General features: G+C 40.2%; 1 protein-coding gene across 11 annotated transcripts in view; it reads right to left on the bottom strand.

Annotated features, from left to right (window-relative positions):
* Positions 1–2381: 2381 nt before the first annotated feature.
* The window catches only part of RGS7 (regulator of G protein signaling 7), a 233986-nt gene continuing 217587 nt past the window's right edge, over positions 2382–18780 (bottom strand). For 5 of the 11 annotated variants that reach the window (XR_008449132.1, XM_054062705.1, XM_054062707.1 and 2 more), the window contains one exon: positions 18348–18676. Coding sequence is in view for 6 of the 11 variants with exons in the window: in XM_054062707.1 (XP_053918682.1) it covers positions 18626–18676 (51 nt within the window). In the remaining 5 variants the exon portion in view is untranslated. Of the gene's footprint in view, positions 2897–13141; positions 18677–18780 lie in introns of those variants that run through there. The other 6 variants (XM_054062701.1, XM_054062703.1, XM_054062706.1 and 3 more) reach the window with 4 other exon arrangements.

Below are 18780 nucleotides of genomic sequence, written 5' to 3' on the forward strand. Positions count from 1 at the left end.
TTGTTTATGATCAAGTCAGCTTTTAGAAACATTTGGTCAGAAACTGCATACAGCTTACAGGCCCGATGCTACAATATTATTAATGGTTTAGATGTTTGGTGCCACAGTATTTATCTTACTTATCTTTTGTATTTATCTTACAGACTTGGCTTCCAAAGTCAATTAAAACCAATGGACAGGCTTGCTTTGATTAGTGCAGGGTATAGGTTAGATAAGCTCTGCAAAGAAGAAACTTCCTGTCTGAAGGTTGGATGCTGTCTGAAGATTGCCTGGGGCTGCAGACCAGGGCATCAGCAGCTTTTAAGAACATGAACTAAATCCCTATGCTCACCAGAAGGATTTCTGTTGATATATGACCTGCCTCATCACCCACCTGTATGCTGCCTAGTACCTAGCTGGGCTATGGCTCTGCCAGTATCTGCATTAAAACATAGTTCTGCCAGGTTTTGTGTTTTCAAGGAAGAGATGGAAGTGAGGAGTGGACTTTTTTTGCTTTCATTTTAGCACAAACAAACTTGAACTATTATAAATGACGTGGATTGACATCCAGGATGTTGAAGAACAAAAACATTTTACCATTATTCTACAAAACTAATTTTCCCTCTGTCTAATTTTTTTTTCTGTGAAAACCTTCTTGAACTTCTCAACCAAATCTTTACCAGAGATTTCAACAGGGCCAAGATTTCAGCCCTTGTTGGCCATTGCCAGCACATATGTGATGGCTGTTACTATGGTGACATTTATGGAGAACAGGTGCTTAGAGAAAATAACAGTTTACTGGCATCTCTCTCAGTGAAGTTTTTTAAGGCTCAAGTATCAAGGAAGTAAATGTGTATTGAACTCACTGTGCCAACACAAATAATCTCTGACACGCAACTGCAGCCACAGAAATCAATGCCAGCATTGCTTTATCAAATTTGAAAGGACTGACCTCTTCCTCTTATTGTCTGAAAACCATGTGTAGGGATCTAAAGCGGATATTATGTACGTGACACCTCAGGAGTGAATGTCTGTCACACCAGAGTTTTGAGAAAAGTGTTTTCCATCACCTGGCTTTACCTTCTGTTGTTCTAATAAAGTCCTATGGAGTGAAATCTTTGGATTGCAACTACATGTAGCATATTTTTGCCTAATACTAATAGCAGCAGTAAAGCAGCATTTAGCGTCACTAGAGGAGCTTGGGATCTCGACCACAGTTGTGCTGTTATTTCTAATTCTGAGAATGTTCCCACTCACCTTTGCAGGTCCATCTCCTCCACCACTTACCTCTTCCCAAAATGCAAGGCTTTGGGCATCCTTTGGCAGCAAGAAGCATGGGCCTCTTTGCATTCTTTCACAATGAAGGAGCTAAACTCAAAAGAAGCATTTTGTGTGTATACTTAAGTGAAAAGATTTCAGCAAGTTAAATGAGCAGACCCGTGCTTACAGAGTGGCAGTCTCCATGATGGAGGTGTGGTTAGTGTTAACGTAGGCACTCGGTGTGATGCAAAATGTAAAGTGAATTGTCAGTAATACAAATCTGAAATGCAGATATGTAGAGATATATTTAAAGAGAGAAAACTTCTGCTATATATTTGAGTTGCAACTGGTACATGAGTACATGGGGAAGTAATGACACTTTCAACTCATCTTACCAGACTCCCAGTCCTTGCACCAACTATGCTGGCAACAGAATGGTAAATGTTGGCATAGGGCTAGAGGCTGTGTTCACATCTCTTGGGACCACCCGGGAAGTAAAAATCACTGTTGTTGTGATGGTGTAGGTGTAATTTGTATTATTTGCTTTATAACATTCATGTGTCCTTATTAAGTACTTTGGGCGGGGGAGAGGAGGATTGAGAGAGAGAGAGAGAGAGAGCGTGCATGCATAGGGAGCAGGCAGTTGTAGAGTATACAGCAAGTGTAGGCCGAACAGGCATTTGCCTTTTCAAGTCAGTCATACTTTAATAGCCAAAGCAACCAGAAAAAGGTGATCTGACCTTTTCAAGTGTCACTGTTGACATGTCTTCCTGGGGACAAAGAGTATTTTTGAAAACAGATTTTGCTAGATTATACTGCACAGTTCAGTTGACCTTTTAGTATCAAGATCTTATTTAAATTATGTGTATGTATGTATCAGTTAAAGAGATTTCAGCTATTACTTTACCAAATTTTGTTCTTGTCTGACATGACAATTCTCATTCTAAGAGCTGTGTTTTTGGTATAATTCTTGTGAGAGTATCGTTTTGTGAACACAAAAACTGCAAAAGATTCAAACTTCTATTGCCACTGTCCTGTATCCAATAGAAGAAATATATTTTTACTGCAGAGGAAAATGACTTGTTTGTGCTTCTCACATAGCATCTTTATTAAACATTTGGACAGATATGCATCCATTTGTTATATAAATAATCTATGGCTTCTTAATTTGCAAATGCTGGTTGAAAGTTCACAAGAGCAGGTTTTTCTGTGAACTTTTTGTGTTCATAAGTTCAGTCGCTGCAATAAATCCTGAGACTATTGCCTGCTTAGCAGCATTTTGCACTGTACCCCAATGGCTAAAGCAGGGAATCTGGGAGCCCCACATCTGAATATTTCAAAACTCTGAACAGCTTGATTGGAGTTTGATTTTCTTCTTAAATAATGCAAGTTGTTCTGAAGAGAACATATAATCGCAATTATCTGATAGTCAAATCCTTGGGGGCTATCATACAAAGCTCCACTACTGCTAATAGAGGCTTCATTTGAGCAAATCTTATTGCAGCATTTTGTAGTTGCTAGAAAAAAAGTGTTCTTTGTGCGTGCTGTAGTTCAGAGCTGTAAGGTCTTTGTGAATGGTTACTCTCAGAGCGCTACAGAAGTTCCCCGGTTCAAGGTGGCTCCTGGCTCCTCGGAAAAATGAATGTGGGTTTCCAGCCTGGGAGGAGAGAAATAAGTGAAAAAGAAGGAAGCATCCTTGGGCTAGGCAGAACAGGTCTCCCTAGAGCAGCTCTGCAACCAGGACCAGTCCGTGCTAAGCTGGTTCAGGAGAAAGAAGCAAGTTGAGTGCTAACCCCAGTAAACGCAATGAGTATCCATGATTCCAAATTCTCAATCACAGTAAAAGCTCTTCCAGCCCTATTTGTCAGAGCAAAAGTATTTTCAGATTATAAAATCAGAAGCTGCCATGTGGTCACCTAACCACATAATTGAGGACACAGACTGTCTTTGAATTTGATCCAGTTTAAACTTGAGTACATCTTTTAGATTAAAAAAACCAACAACATCTATTCTCGATTTAAAAATTACTAATGGTAGAAAAGCCATAATAGCTTATTGTGATCTATGCCAGTTGCTAAGTATTTCCTTGGTGAAATGCGAACCCTTCTTCTGCACATTTGTCCAACCATCAGATGTTTTGGTGTCTTTCTTTGCTAGATTGGAAGAGCATTAGTCCTGAAGTAAATACTTACCATCTATAACTGTTAATCCTTTAAACCTTTTCTTGATACACTGAAAAGACTGCATACCCACAACTTCTACTAGAAGGTGCTTGTCAGTCTTTCGGTTGTTGTCAGAGCTGTTGCCTACACCTTCTCTGGTTTCCAGGTAGTCTTTAGGATTGCCTGAAGCAAACACTGTGCTTCAGGGCTTAACACACATATGGAAGAAACAAAGCCACCCTGCCAAAAGTGCATAGTCCCAAGGGTTAAGTTACTTTAGGACCGGTTTTACACTTTGAGTTCACATTCAGCTAATGCCCTGGACTTGGTCCAAGACAGTGCTCCTGCCAGCATACACAGCCCCTACACCTTTGCATCTGACTTCACTTTTGCCCACCAGATGAATGATTATTGCTCAGTCATGTGCTATCAAATGGTTGAGCACTTCAGATTTTTTCTTCTAGAGTTTCTTCAATCATTGTTCTACATGATAACCCTAATCTTTGTAAAATCTGCCAGTGTTTTAGGAGATGATTTTATTCTTTTCTCAGTCCTTAATAATATCTCTGTTAGTAATAGTAAAATTAGTACCATATTTTTGCAGGGCACTCTCAGAAACAAAACTGCTCACTGCTGAACTGTTCAGCTACAGAAATGTTAGCTGGTATCATTGCTATTCTGTGTAGCTTCATTTCCCTGAAGTCACACATTATTATTCACTTCATGTCTAAGATATTATATAGAGTTACTGTGCTGCATTTTCAGCTAAGAGAAGATCTTAAGTGATATGAGGAAGGTTGGAAAGTAGAAGTCATTTTCTCTGTTTCTATCATGCTTTTCAGGTGAAAGGGCCAAAGTCCTTAATTTATTAATTAATCAGCTCCATGAACAATTTGAAATAATATATTCTGCAGGTGCTAGTTGAAATAACATATTATAAGTAGGTGAAATGAAAGCCACAACAAAGATAAACAAAAGTTTTGCAAGAATTTAGTGATAGACCATAAAGAGGACTCGGAGAGAAACAGGGAAACAACTCTCTTTAGTCATAAAGACAAATTAACTCTCTTTCTTTCTGAAACTGTTTCATAATTCAGTCTTGGCTCTACATGCCAACTCCACGTTTTTGCTCTCTTTCAAATGCTAAGCATCTTTTGATATGCTTAATAAGTCTCTGTTAAACAACTCCCATCAGAGTGCCCAAAACACGCATGTATCGTGTAGAAAAAAATCTCATGTCTCTTCTTCCACATGGACTTCTGCAAAAGTAACCAGCTACAAATAAGCAGGGATGCATATTTTCCATGTTTCATGGTGTAGAACCCACCATAGACTGTAGGACTGCTGTACAGAATCTGATCTTTCACAGAAAAAAAAGAGTTACCGGGTTGTCTGATGGCGAGAGAAGCCTTCCCAAATAAGAACTGAACATTAATCAAGTCAGGATGACTCAGATTGTTTTTGTGATTCTGCAGAGAGACAATCTGAGATAATAGCTGGGTTGTGTGAACTATTGCTATAATTAATTATACTAAAAATTCAAAATACAATGACTTATATTCATATTACTGCTGCAAGTTGGATTTTTTTTTTTTTACTATGTATACCAGAAGCACTGTAATACTTATATTTCTAGCACCTCCATGTGAATAAACATACACAAAAATATTTATAGAAGTCCTCTGTATGCTCCATAGGCAATATGTAAATTTTCCACCTAACAAACATAGCAATATTCCTTTTGTAGCCTCAGTGAAGTACATTTTGATAAGAAGACAATATCACAACAGGGCTGAGTTACGGAGGTAGGCAAGTAGTCAGCCTTAGGACATCAAAGAATTTATAATACAATTGTTACGTGTTGAAGGTGGAAGCCTATGATAGAACAACATTTCCTTTCCAGATGGTGAAAAAAAAAAGAACAACTGGCAAAAATAAGCCCAAACCTTTGCTTAAATATAGAAATTAGATTTGTGATGCTTTTGATACAAAGAAAGAAAGGAACACGGGGTATTTCTGTTTCACAAAATAGAATTAATGCCCTGGTGATGTAGCTAGTGTAGTGTAGGCAGCACAAAGTATCAGTACAGTTAAAAGATATCTCTGATGTTTGTGTGTTGTACAGGCAGGTTAAGTACATGGTTTTAATTTAACCAACCAGAACCCATGACTCAAGGTGAGAAAAATTTTTCTTTAGTGCTGTACTCCATCCTTTGCCAGAAAGCTGTTCCCAATCAAAACTACATTTATCCATTATTTACCAGTTTTGTCAACTGCGTACAAGTTGTTCTGAAAGTATTTGTTTAAGTTAGCCAGACAGGCAGCAAGAAGAATAAGGAGAAGAAAGAAAAAACACAACAGAAATGCATCTGAAATTCCAGGGAAAACCTTTCTCTTTACTTTATTAGAATTTGGTCAAGATCTGCAGTCAACAGATTAGAATGATGGCTATTAATATAAGGGAAGGAGACTAGAGACTCTTAAAGAAAGAAGAAGCAGAAACAGGAAAGTAGTAGTAACTTCCCAAATTCCCATTAAAAAGGGCAAAATGGAGGTCCAGCTGCAAACAGGTAATGAAAGCGAACAAAAACCGAGGAAGTAAAGTAAAAAGGTAAGTGTTCATTTATTTTAATAGATAGAGAGGTCAGGCATTGGCCTTGTCTGCAGATTTTCCTAAATGGGTGCCAGAGCCACAGTGTGGGTTCGGTATGGCCAGGATATTGAAATAGATGAAAAATTTGGAGAGATTATTCATGTCTGAAGCTTTCAGAAGATCACATCTGGGTAGTAGCAAAGAGAAAGATTTATCTTTCATTTTAAATTAAGTTCTGTTTGGATATGCTCAGGGATTTTGCCCGTCCCCCCCGCCCCCTTTCTCCCCCCCACTACAACCTTCTCAGGTTCAGGCCCCACCATGTACACAGGCACCATGGTCTGATTTTCCACGTGAGCATTGTATTGCTCGTTCCCCCTCTATGTTCATATAAAGAGATTCTTTGAACAAAGCCAAGGAAGAATCTTAGCAGAAGTTCTCCACATTCTTGGGGAATGTGATATAGAGAGCCCGACTGACAAATCTTGCCATTGATGATGGACAAATTGTCACAAAGTTGTTCCTTTTCCTAATGTGGAACTGAATTTGCTATCACACTGTACCATTACCTCCCCAAGTGGTAAAAGACACACACAGGATTCTATGAAAAATCACATAAAGCCACGGGGAAAGAGTAGTTAGCAGCATCTCCCAGTTACACTTCAAAACCATGTAGCAGTCACGTTAATGTTCAAAATTCCAGCAGCTCCCTCAATGTGATCAGATCATCCTTTCTCCATCAGCAGCTGAGTCAGATTTTGAGCTAGCGATGTTTCCACACAAATTAGCAGTAGTAATGGCAGTATATTATTATTATTATTATTATTATTATTATTATTATGCCTGCCCCTCCCAACACTGCTCCACATGGAAAGCTTTGTAAAACAATTTCAAGCCAGTTGTACACATAGTGAGCAGATGCAGAGCACATCTGTTTGAAAGGACGTGCTGTCAGCAGCAAAGGCACTGCCACATGAAATGCCAGCGTATGAAAAGGCACCAGCAGACTTGCTGTAGGATCCTGTGGGAGGCGAATGTTTTCCCTCCCATGACCAGAGACGGGATTGCCCAGCCTATGCAACAGCAGTGAGTGATGTGCAGCCTCCATCCTACTGTCTGTACTTGCCAATCCATACATGCTGCACCACACAACTGCATTCGTTCTCCTCTACAAATATCAGGTTGCCAGAGACTAAGATGAGCTTTTTTTATTCTTGATGACAAATGTTTTTAGATTCCCCAGAGGAATATAGTGTCCCACCATACATTTTCAATTGTCTTGTCTGTTTCTATGAAGCTGGGAGGTTGAATGAACAAAAATCACTAGGGATGATGAAGTGGTTTGATGAAGGGCTACTAAAACCTCACTTTCAACTAGTTACCAATGCCTAAACAGGTGCCTACAGAAGCCAGCTAGGAGCAAGCCAGAAGCAGGCATGTTGCTCTGCTCAGAGAGGTATATCTTTTCTCTCTCAGCTGAATGAAGCACTGCCTCGGGCGCTGCCAGCTCAGTGAGGATGCAGCCTCAAATGTGGTGATGGTGTGGATGACAGCAGGGCATGGTTACGTTTCTTAGCCTCAGCTGCATCACACGAGCTGGAGCCCAGCAGCTCAGAGCTATGCCACACCATGACAGCCCTCCTTGCTCCCTTGGGAAGCCAGTACTGCTCCAAGCTGTGGGAAAACCACGACCAGACTGTGTTTTCAGTTTCTACTGCCTGCCCAGCCACACCATCAGACTGTCTCATTTTTAGCAAATTATGTAAACTTCAGTGAATTCTCCAGATATTAAAAGACTATCCTTCAGCCTGCTACACCACTACTGATGTGACCCCCCACCTAGACTGCAGCCCTTCAAGTTATCCTTCATTTGTTTGTTGGTGTGCTCCCTTAGATCTGCAGATCACTTTGATTATTTGAACATCTGGAAGTTGTCACATGCTTTTTTTGACTGTGACCATCTGAAATATTACCCAGCAGGACTTGGGGGGAGACACAGTAAGGAAACAAAAACATCCTACTCATAAGAACATGTGGCAGGAATTATCAAATGACACTATCCCAAAGGGGAGTGCTATATATCCAAGCAGATGAACTTTCTCTCCATCCCCTAAAGCTGGGACAATTGCTTTCCATAACATCCATTCCAGACATAAAAAAAATTACATACAAATGCCTAATATATTTTTCATTAAATATTTTGTTATGAAAGTTGGCTATTACTAATGGAGAAAAATAGCATTTCTTTCATCCTCTGAGTTTCAAAGCTGAAGAGCTGAAGAGTAGCTCCCCATGTACATGATTCCATAGAAAAGCCTCTCCAAAATGGTTCAGCCTCTAAGGTTATTAGGGGGCATAGCCCTGGTTTGTTTGCTGTTTTTACAGACAGAGTGTAGGTTCTTTGGTAAAGCTGGAATGGGATATGCAAAAGTCAGAGTTTCTCAGCAGTCTCATCATGCAGACTAGGGGCTTGGAGAAGGGGGGAAAGGCAGCCAAAAACTGATGCAAATGAAACACCCAAAGCACCAACAAAACACAGCACCCACAAAATGTAATTTAACTGTGCAGGTGGAAGCCTATGGAATTAAAACACAGTTTTAAAATCTATTTTCTTGTTCATACCAAGATACAGATAGCAAGCAAAGTGTGGAGAGCCGTAAAACTATTGCAGTTTGGCAGTTAGCTAACCAGTAATATTTTAGCCTTCATCGAAAGGTTCACCCTAAAACCAGAACTAGATGAAAGCGAGTTTCCTTCTGGCCATCCTGTTTGCTTACAGATGATAGGACTGAAATCCCATTGCCCCGGATGCAATCAGAGGAACAACCAGGAGCAGTGCTCTGATTTATGACTTCAAAGCCCATCTTCCCCATGGGCAGCCTGCTGGAAGAGGGCTTGCTGCTGGGATTTTCTTCTAGGGACATGCCCAGGTTTCCCTGGGAACTCACAGTCAGATCTGTGTATCAGCCTCCGGATGTATCCAGAGTCAAATCAGACCTGGATGTACTGCTCCATGGCTGCTGTTGTTTCTTCTTTGGATCTACTTTTATATTCAGTAGCACAGCACCGTGATTTCTCATTATTTGTATCGGTGCCCATAGCTACTAAAGTCATGAATATGAATATGATCATCACCATCAGATTCCATGAATTTGAGACAAGCCAAACATATCTTGATTCAATCCTAGTGACCTAGAAGGAATTCCTTGTACTGAAGCGACGCTGGTTCCCAGGGACCTTCTTGACAGAGGCGCTCTCCTGTGATGTAACACAACAAAAATATTCCATGTTCTTTATATCGGGATATGAAGAAAGGTGGTGTTTTTGAATTAACATCTACTGGCGGTTGTGCCACGCCTCTATTTTAGCCATCGTGATCGTTAAAATACCTGTTGTTCTCATCAACTTTCAATGAGGCGATGCAGTTCGAGCTCAACCTTAGCGCAGGACAGATCATCCCCTCTTTGCCATGTGCACGTCATTTCAAACTCCCACACCCCTTGTTTACCCCAACCCGCATTTTCCTTTTAGAAAAGGGGCGCTGCCCACTCGGGACGCTCGGGCTCCTGCTCTCCCCCGCTTGGCTCCCTGCGGCCGGGCGCAGGTCCTACGCGCCACCGCCAGGGGGCGCTCCCGACACGCCGCTCGCAGTGCCGGCCCCGGTCCTCGCCCTCCTCCCCTCTCCCAGCGGAAGGCGAGGGGAAGGGGCGCCTGTGCTGCACGCATCTGGCCAATCTTTTGGTGTTTAGAAGCAAAATTTGCTGTTGCTGCCCAACGACTATTAACATCATCGTAGCTGAGGGTTTAGAGCAGAAAAACGAAGTCGGTTTTACATGTTTCCTGTATGAATATCGGGTCTCAGCACATAAATCAGCAAGATTTGACCAGGAAAAAAACCCCAATCAAACTGAAAGCTGTGGCACATCATCACCTCAGAGATACTGGGAAAAAATAAAGATAAAAGTGCAAATTTTGGATAACACCGCATCAACAATTTAAAGTGTCCTCCATGGACATCTCTAGAAAAATACTGTATATAAAAAAAAATGCTTGTTTTACTATGGTAAAAATAAAGAAGATCGCTTTGACTTATCTTCCTCCTTTTGTTTTTGATTTTATGCTATATTTAGATTTCTCAGATGGACTGCAATGGATACCAAAAATATCCCATCGTGTAGATCTCTATAATTAGTATTTTTCATATTCAGCATTACACAAGTCAAAGTAAATAGTACAATTCAGATTACAGTTCTTCCCATAGTAGAATTAAAGTCTTGTCAGTATAGTACCAGATCAGTGCCGATACACTGGTTGCATTGGTGCTAACATGTCAGTACCAATAAAACGGAAAGAGAGCTGATAGAAAGGCACCATTTCTGCATTACGTGAAAGATGGACACTGTATGCTGCAGACAGCTTTTCTCTGGCAGAGAAAGAAGAAATAGGCAGCTGATGCTGCTGTGGCATGCACCAGACCATGAGGCCTCAGTAATGAGGAGTAATGAGCTCCATCCTGGTGCAGGACTTTTAGGAACTGGAAAAGGATGCAGCTTCTAGAGGCAACGTTAGACTTCTTCACTGTGTTGGGCAAGGAAAGGCTTCTTCTTCTTCTTTTAAAGTCTTTATGTAGATAAAAAATGAAAGCGGTGGGCTCTGCATGGACTGAAGGATATGTAGATCAAAATCCTCCTGTCTTTCTCATGCTCAGCCTTCTCTTTCCCAGTGCTGTATCCCAGGTCAGGCAGTGCCTCCAAACACACGTGTCCCATAGTCTTCTGCTTACTCCTGATGCTTTGCTGGTCGTGACATTAAACAAACAGAGCAGGAGGTCAGCAGCCATCTGGGAGTGTTCTCAGGATACAGAAACTAAGCGACTGCGATAATGAGAGGCAGGTGGTTGGCCTTGATGTTACTATCCCAGCTGTTATTTTTATGTTTGGGGGTTTTGTTTTTTTTTCTTTAATTAATATTATTTTTATCACTCCTTCCTCTCTCTCACTCCTCGAGGTCTTCTGGCATCCAAACACGTGTTCTTTTATTTCTCATTAAAAGACATGAGGTGATTAAAGCCACTCTCTCTAGTCCATGGTGTTGGTGAAAAGAGGTTGCCTGAAGCTTTCTAGAGACAAAATTGCATTCCCAACAGATGTTGTGGTCTGGGGCGGGAGGAGAGGTGGGAGGAGTTGAAATAATCTTTCAAAAATACCCAAACACTACCCTACTGTACCAAAAAGGTACTGCAACTGACATCCACCTAGCGAGCACAATCTTACCTGCTGGGCAAAGAATAACTATGTTTTAAGGTCAGTCTTCAGGTTTCACATTTCTGATTTCAGTAGAATTCTGCTGGGAGCGTGGGGCAGGGAGGAACAGTGGGGGATGTTAACGCAGGCATTTAAAGGTCAGCAGATGCTCAGCATTCCTTGCAGGTGGGAATCCCAAAGTGCAGTGTTAACACAGCGATGGGGTTCAAGCAGAGAGTAAAGGTAAACTTATTTGTTCTTCCACTCAGCTCTGACCAACAGCCAAAGAAATATCTAAAATTCAGATCTTCCATGGTGTTTTGGGTGGGTTTCCTTTTCTTATTTTTTTCCCAATGAAATATCTGAATGTCAATAAGACACAAGTATACAGAAAAAGTAGATGATATGGATCTGTATTACAGGAATTGCACTGGGAAAAAGACCTTTGGAACAAAATGGAAATCTGACATTTCAAGTGTTCTCATTATAGGAAGAAAATAAAGAAAAAAGTGAAAATTCCCCCTTGCACACAAATGCATAGATGAGAGAGAAGCTGCAATTGCTCCTTCATGCCTGCAGCTTCCAACAGGGATAGAAAAGGATGAGGAAAATTATTGAGAAGAAAATAAGAAAAGGAAGATTAGGCAAGGCCTTCTTAGTCAGGAGCCTAGCAAGGTTTCTGAAGTACTTCAGGTGGGGTGGAGGAAGGAGAAATGTAGCAACCAAAACTGATATAGTGCTCATTAATTAAGCACTATTTAATTATCTGCACTGCATCTTCAGCAGTTTACTTTGCTTCAAGTGTCTCCTTTTGAAACACCAGAAGGTTTAAAATAAAGATATCTATTGATGACCTTCCACATTTATGTCCCCTCCCCCTAAAAGATTTATCTGTGATTTAGGGACAACACGAGCTTCCACAAACCCATTCAGTGGTTTCAGTGAAGCCAGTATGGACTGGGGCTTTGAAATATTTCATAGTCTTGGGCTTTAATCTGCCTTCCTGCCTCCCACAGACACCTTCTTCATAAGAGACCAAGATGCTCCGGATCACTCTATGGACCCCTTCACCTTACTTTTACCATGAGAGAAAGTCAAAATCTCAATTTTTTTTTTTTTTTTTTAAATGCAATTCCAGGGTAGTCACACACCCAGGCTTCCTTTTGCCCATCTCCCTTCAATGCACCTAAGCTCTCATCTCCCTCCTTCCTCCTGAGGTCCCCAGCAACACCTCTCCATCAGGCAAGGATGTCACTGCTGTGTAATGGCACCCTCCTCTCCAGGATATCACTCCAGGCCCTTCTCCATCAGCCTGGAGTGCTGCTAGAGGCTCCTTTTTTTTTTCTTTCTTGTAACTTCTTTCAATTCCAAGAAAGATAAAGCAGCGGAGGCAAGTGTAAAGAGCATTACTGAACACTGTAGGACTGTGTGAGAGGGATCAATGAAACGAGGATCAGAGGAACAAAGGAAAAAGAAAACATAAAAGATGGAGAACCCTAAAAAAGATGTTACTGGGGAGGCGGTGGGGGCGAAGAAAGATATTGCAAAAGAAAAGTCGTATAAAGAACAGTGCATCAGAAGAGATGAACTCAAAAAAGGTCATAGATTTCAGGTTATACGTTCCTCTCAGCAAAAAGATAGAGAAGTAAGTTACATTAAATATGCTATTGCTATACATCTTTTAAAAAGGAAAGGAAGAAAGGAATAAAGAGGTCGATAGAAAAATTATACGAAATACCTCATTTATGTGAAACACATGTGGAAGAAACAGCCACAAGGTTAAGAGAAGAGTGGTAAATAGTACCTCTTTTGAAAACTCACATCTGTGATGAATCTAATGAGATATTTCAAAATCTAGTCAAATCAATAAAAAAGAGCCAGTGAAGGTGAATGCAGCAGAATATATTTTGAAAGCAAAGAAAACTTGTAATAAAAATTGTGCAAATGCCACTAACAAGGTAACATTTACAATTGTGTCTTAATATTGTTTGATATTTACTGTCCGTGTCCACAACTGTAAATAAGGACTATCTTCTAGCGTTTGAGCAGGTTCTCAGAGTTAACTGTCACAGCAATTTCTCTTAACAATTTACATATATAGATCCCTTAGAGCAAATAATGATGATGGTACTCACGCTCATTCATTCATGTTAAAGAATCAGGCCAGCAGATTCCTCACTCACCCACACACAAATATACCCGCAGATCAAAGGACTACAAGTATTTCACAGGTTAGAAACAAAAAAGAAAAGTGGCCTTCAGAAAAGAGAAAGATTGTCTGAAAAACGAGGATGCTATTCAATGGACAACTTAAGATGCCTCACTGACCTAAGAAGAGCAAGCTGCTCACAAAAGGGAACAACCATCTGTTTTACTGCAGAGGATCTGGGCATCACTGTGCCACATCAACTTGCACAATGTAGTAGTTACGTGTACAGACAAAAGTATAACAGTAATCGTCTGCCCTCCTCCTGTGAAACCTGAGTGGGAGGCCTGCAGCCTGCTCTGGCCGCTGTCCTCCAGGGAAGCTATAACATCTCCCAGCTTGGCGGAGAGCAATGAAGTTACTGAGTGCTTCATAAAACACCAGTAAGAAAACCAAGGAGGCTGTAACTTTGCAGTGGTCATTTATGTCTTTGAGCAAAAAATGTAGGGAACATTTTATTATAGTGATTGTAGCAGTCTGGACAAAAATATAGGGATAAATTGAAGCAAAGAAGATTTAGTTTAAATAGTAGGGGGAAAAAAATGTTGTAGTGGCAGAGATAATGACTGTCTGGAGAGATTCTGCAGCCCTCAAGTCAATGTCTGTACAAACAAACCCATTTATTTGTACACATGTCACTTAAGTAAGAGTCCACAATCTGGAACAGCACTAGGAAGAGGAAGCCAGCCTCACAGAGATCATCCCTTCTTCCGCCTCTTGGATACTGGGACTTCAGCCTATCTTCAACTCACAGGAGACAAAAGCATCAATCTGCTCAGCATAGTCAGATCAAAAGGCAGACTGGAATGATTCACAACCACTTAGTAACTTGCTTAAATGAATTGTGTACACAGAATATGTTCAAATATATTGTTCATAATTTCCCTTGAATATCTTGGAATTAAAACCTTATTTCATATAGTTCTCTATAGCCATTAACTTTCTTTTAGCAATAGTCCTGTGTTTTATGCACCTAAGACAGTAAGTCCAGTGCTAGTTCTATGCACAGTATATCTCTAGCTAAAAAGGACATTATAAATATGGTAATTTTAAAATATAAATTCAAACAGCTGTTAATCACTTGGCATAAAGATAAATAAATGGAAGAACCACAAATAAATCACTGGTTATTCCCATGTCCTCGTTATGTTTAGTTGAAGAAAACAGCCTTCTCTCACTTTAGTTGTCTGCTTTGGCTTTTATTTTTTATTTTTAATAAATAAACATCCTAAATGCATTCCTATAGATCTCATTTTCTGAAACTGGCTTTTACCCTCCTATTTGCTATTTCTTGGAGGACTGCTTGTCATTTGTATGTCTCATGATTTCAAACAGCATTTGGGGTTCAATTGAAAAAAGCAATTCTACTGTTTGGTATAAATTGCTTTCTAGTTGAAAAAATGTTACTGTTGGATTTTAAAGGGACAGCCACAGTTGACCTTTTCTGATTTATTTGGTTTTGATTCCAACCGTGCATGGCTGTGGCCAACAGGCTGACAATCCACCAGCTGCATTCAGCCACCCTTGCTCTTAATTACTCAGTTCCCCACTTCTCCTCCCTTGTTGGTTCTCTTCTGGTCACCACTATTAATGCCCATTTCTTACTCTGGTATTCACCTTCAGCTCATTAATTTTTGGTCACTACTGTTTCAGCCCAGCATTTTGCAATTTCTCTCATCAGTGTTTAAAGCCTTTTCCCTCCCTCTTCAGTTTTGTAGGGTTGAGGGATAGTTTTTAATTTCATCTTACAGAAGAATGCCTAAATAATCTGACGTTGTCAGGTAGGTGCCAGGGAAGCTCCTGTTTCTCCCACTAGCTGTTTTCCTTCCCAGGCTGGTCTAGGAGTACAGAAACATCTCAAGGGTGCATCAGCACCAGCAAACACTTCCTTCTGCTGAAGGCTTAAGAGCTGTTTTATGCACAAGAATGCATGAGGAAAGAGACTGCTCAATGAACTCCAATGCTCAGATGGAATTTCCCAGCTCCAAGTGGTTATCTTAGTGAATATTACAATTAATATCCCACAAGGATATTAAGGAGGTTGTTTTCAGCTTCCTGGATAGAGCCAGGAGGCATTGATTGATGGCTCTTCCCCAGGAGACGAGAAATGTAGTCACTTCAGTCTGAATTTCTTTCTCAGTCCTTTTTTCCTCAACAGACTTGTAGCCTCTCTGAAATTCCTAACGGGTATATCATTGTGTAACCAGTCATACTTCAGCTGTTTGGCACTTGTACAAACATGCCTTAAACTGAGTTAATCTTAATTCTTGGAAGTGGATCTTCATATAATTTTGGAAACAAAGATTTAGCTTTTCTCTGTGGGGAAGTAAAAGGAAGCTTGTGCCTACTTGGAGTTTCCAGTCTCAGTATTGTATCACTGGCAGATAACAGGGACGAGGTTAATTATCAAAAGATTGCAGGCAAACCCTTTAAAAATCAAGTGGTTGTAGAATTTTTGACAGAATTTTTGGGGGCCAAATTCACTCGTGTAACAATTGAGTTGCATTACTTGAAACTAATGTCAAGTGAAACCTTAATTCAGCTCCCTGACTGCTTTGAAATCCTTATTAATAATGCATATTTTTACTTTACAAACATTGTGTTAAATCCTGTGCAAATACAGGCAAAGACATCCATTCAATAGAGACTTTGTACTTCTTGAAATAAAAGAACAAGGATAAATACAAAATGGGCTCAGGAATACAAATGCTCCACATCTTTTTATTGGCCAGTTAGTGTTGCAAAGTGATTTGGGGAAAAAAAGATATTTCTTAGGGTAAATTTGCATGAAATACCTAACGCATCAATTTGAAAGATTAGTTATTTGAGGGGAGTGATTCTTCAAAGGAGACACTGGTATCTAATTAGTTAACTCCTAAGGCAGAGCAGGCAACATACCAGCTGATGCAATTGGTGGCAGCAGGAGTTTGGAAATAAATATTTCTATTTGGCAGTGAGAATGAAACAGAGCTCAAATTTCTGTGGATTGTCTGGCCTGAAGTTCATGCCTCAGAGCCTGCATTTCTGTGGTAAAGAAAAATTAAATCTCAAGAGTTTAAGATCTGGGGTTCAATGTGGATATTTATCAAAATTCATCTGGCCTCCCTAGACTGTAAATATTTTGAGTTGCCCTAGATGGAGCTCTTGATAAAATCAAAGTCTCGTGAGGCATTTCCAGTGTTTTCTGATAAAAAACTTAGTAGAATTGTGCTAACAAAAACTGAGACACTTTAAAGCAATGATTATCATCCTAGCTAGAAACCAGACACACAGTGGCATGTGAAAACAAAGAAAAAAAAACCTCCCAAACCTCCAGAAACCCCAGTGGACCAAAACCAGGGAAACGGCCATTCGTGGTGATTTCTGTTTTGTTTTTTCCTTGGTTCATTCAAGCTACCTCTTTAGAGATGCTGCAGTCAGGGCTACAGCTGCAGCAACCTATGGAAAGGCAGTGGAGAAGCTCCCTTCTGCCTACAGATGTTCTGTGCAGGAGCCCTATCCCAAGGAACAACAGCTCAGGTAGGTATCTGAAGTTAAGTGAGATGACTCTAGCATTACTGTATTCAAATTTATTGTCTGGTTGTGTCTATGACTGTCCCACTTTTTTTTGTGTGTTTGAACGTGCATGTTTAGCTTTGAAACAAGATTCCTGATTCTCAATATCAAACAAAAGGTAGCACGACAGATGGTACTAGAGTTGGCTGTCCTGTGTCTATCCTGTGCATTCCTAAAAAGGCTTGTTTGTCCTAAGGACCCTTTGATGCCCTGGAGGTGTCAGCATTTTGTGACTTGACAGAGCTCCCATCATCACTTTTCTGCTCAGAGATTTTGCCTACAATCCTTGTGTCATCTCTCAGTCACAAGTGCTGTTTCTTAGGCCAAGCAGAGATTTCTGGTTCCAGCTCAGTATAGCTTCAGAAACTCCATATCTGTTGTCTCATGGGCAATGGCTACATGCTTTCATAAATCTACCAGCGGGTATCTGTGTGAGTAACCTCAGCAGCAGACATACAACAACACACCTGAATAAAGTCCTTGAATTAAAATGACAGCCTCCTGCTTTACTACTCAAGGTGTGCACTACAGACAGTATATTTAGCACTCCCAAACTACTACCTTTTCAGCTTAAAATGTTGCATTGTATTACAAGTGACAGCAAGGAGAAATAAAGACTGTCCTTCCTATTTAGCAAATACCCATGTGTGTTCTCAGCCAGCTTTGTTCATGTCCGTTCTTACGGAAATGCAGTTCAGTCGATCCGGTCTTGGGTAGTGACTGAATCGCTGGAGCAGGCTCTGCAGGCTGCTCTGGTACAGAACAGGTCTAGCTTAAAGAGAAGTTTGCTTATGTGATGATGAGCAAGCTGGAAAGGTCTCACTGCTGCTAGCTTGATAAAAAGAAAATAAAAAGTAAATGATTATCAACAAAGTGTGTTTGATTAGGTGTCACCGAGAGAAAGAAAATGCCATTTCATGTCACTTTTTACAGAGCACAAGGTGTGTAACTTTTGGGGATGATTTTGCTCTTGACTAATCTTCAGATTCAATATTAAAATCTCAAACTTCCCAAAGGAAAGAGATTCTGCATCTTTTAATGAAAGATAAAACAACAATATAAACATACACAAATTTACAGAGAAAGGATCAACTTTAATACATCTGGAGTAAAAGGTGTTCTTTTTTAAATATGGTATAAAAATAAATGCAAGAAACATTAACAGAGAATATACAGACAACAGACAAAGACACAGGCTTTCTTTCTCAATGTGAATACATCAGTGAAATGAAACCTTCTGTGCTAATTTATTGTGCAATAAATGTGATGCCATATTTATTAATATATGCATTTTTTTACATTTCTTCCAGTTTTTGATTGACGTATTTTTTAATAAACTGTGCCTAGCAGAAGCTTTTTTTTCACTGTACTCGAGCTTGCGGAAAATAAAAAGACACAGATCCAGCTTGATATGAAGGAGGAAGTGAGCAGACAGTTTTCGAAATGGAGGCATCGAAAGGCTAGAGAGTCCCTCGGAGTCTGTAATGCCTTAGTATACACAAAAGAAAACAAGTCAGGTCCTTGCTCATGCAACATCTTGTTCTACTGTCCTCTGAGTCAGGCAATCAGTGAGCTACAAAGTATATGTAATGATTTGAGTCTGCTTCCATGCTACAAGGTGATCCTTTTAGTAGGACTGCACTAGACTGGTTAACCTCTTTGATGTGAGCGATTTCCCCTGAGGAAAAGATAAAAACAAAAAACAAAAACAGAAAACAGAGGCATGATCACTGCAAACCTGTTCATCAGCAACCACTTAGTGTTGCCATATCACTGTCAAAT

The sequence above is a fragment of the Cuculus canorus genome, chromosome 3 (genome assembly GCF_017976375.1).
Source record: "Cuculus canorus isolate bCucCan1 chromosome 3, bCucCan1.pri, whole genome shotgun sequence".
Lineage (NCBI taxonomy): Eukaryota > Metazoa > Chordata > Aves > Cuculiformes > Cuculidae > Cuculus > Cuculus canorus.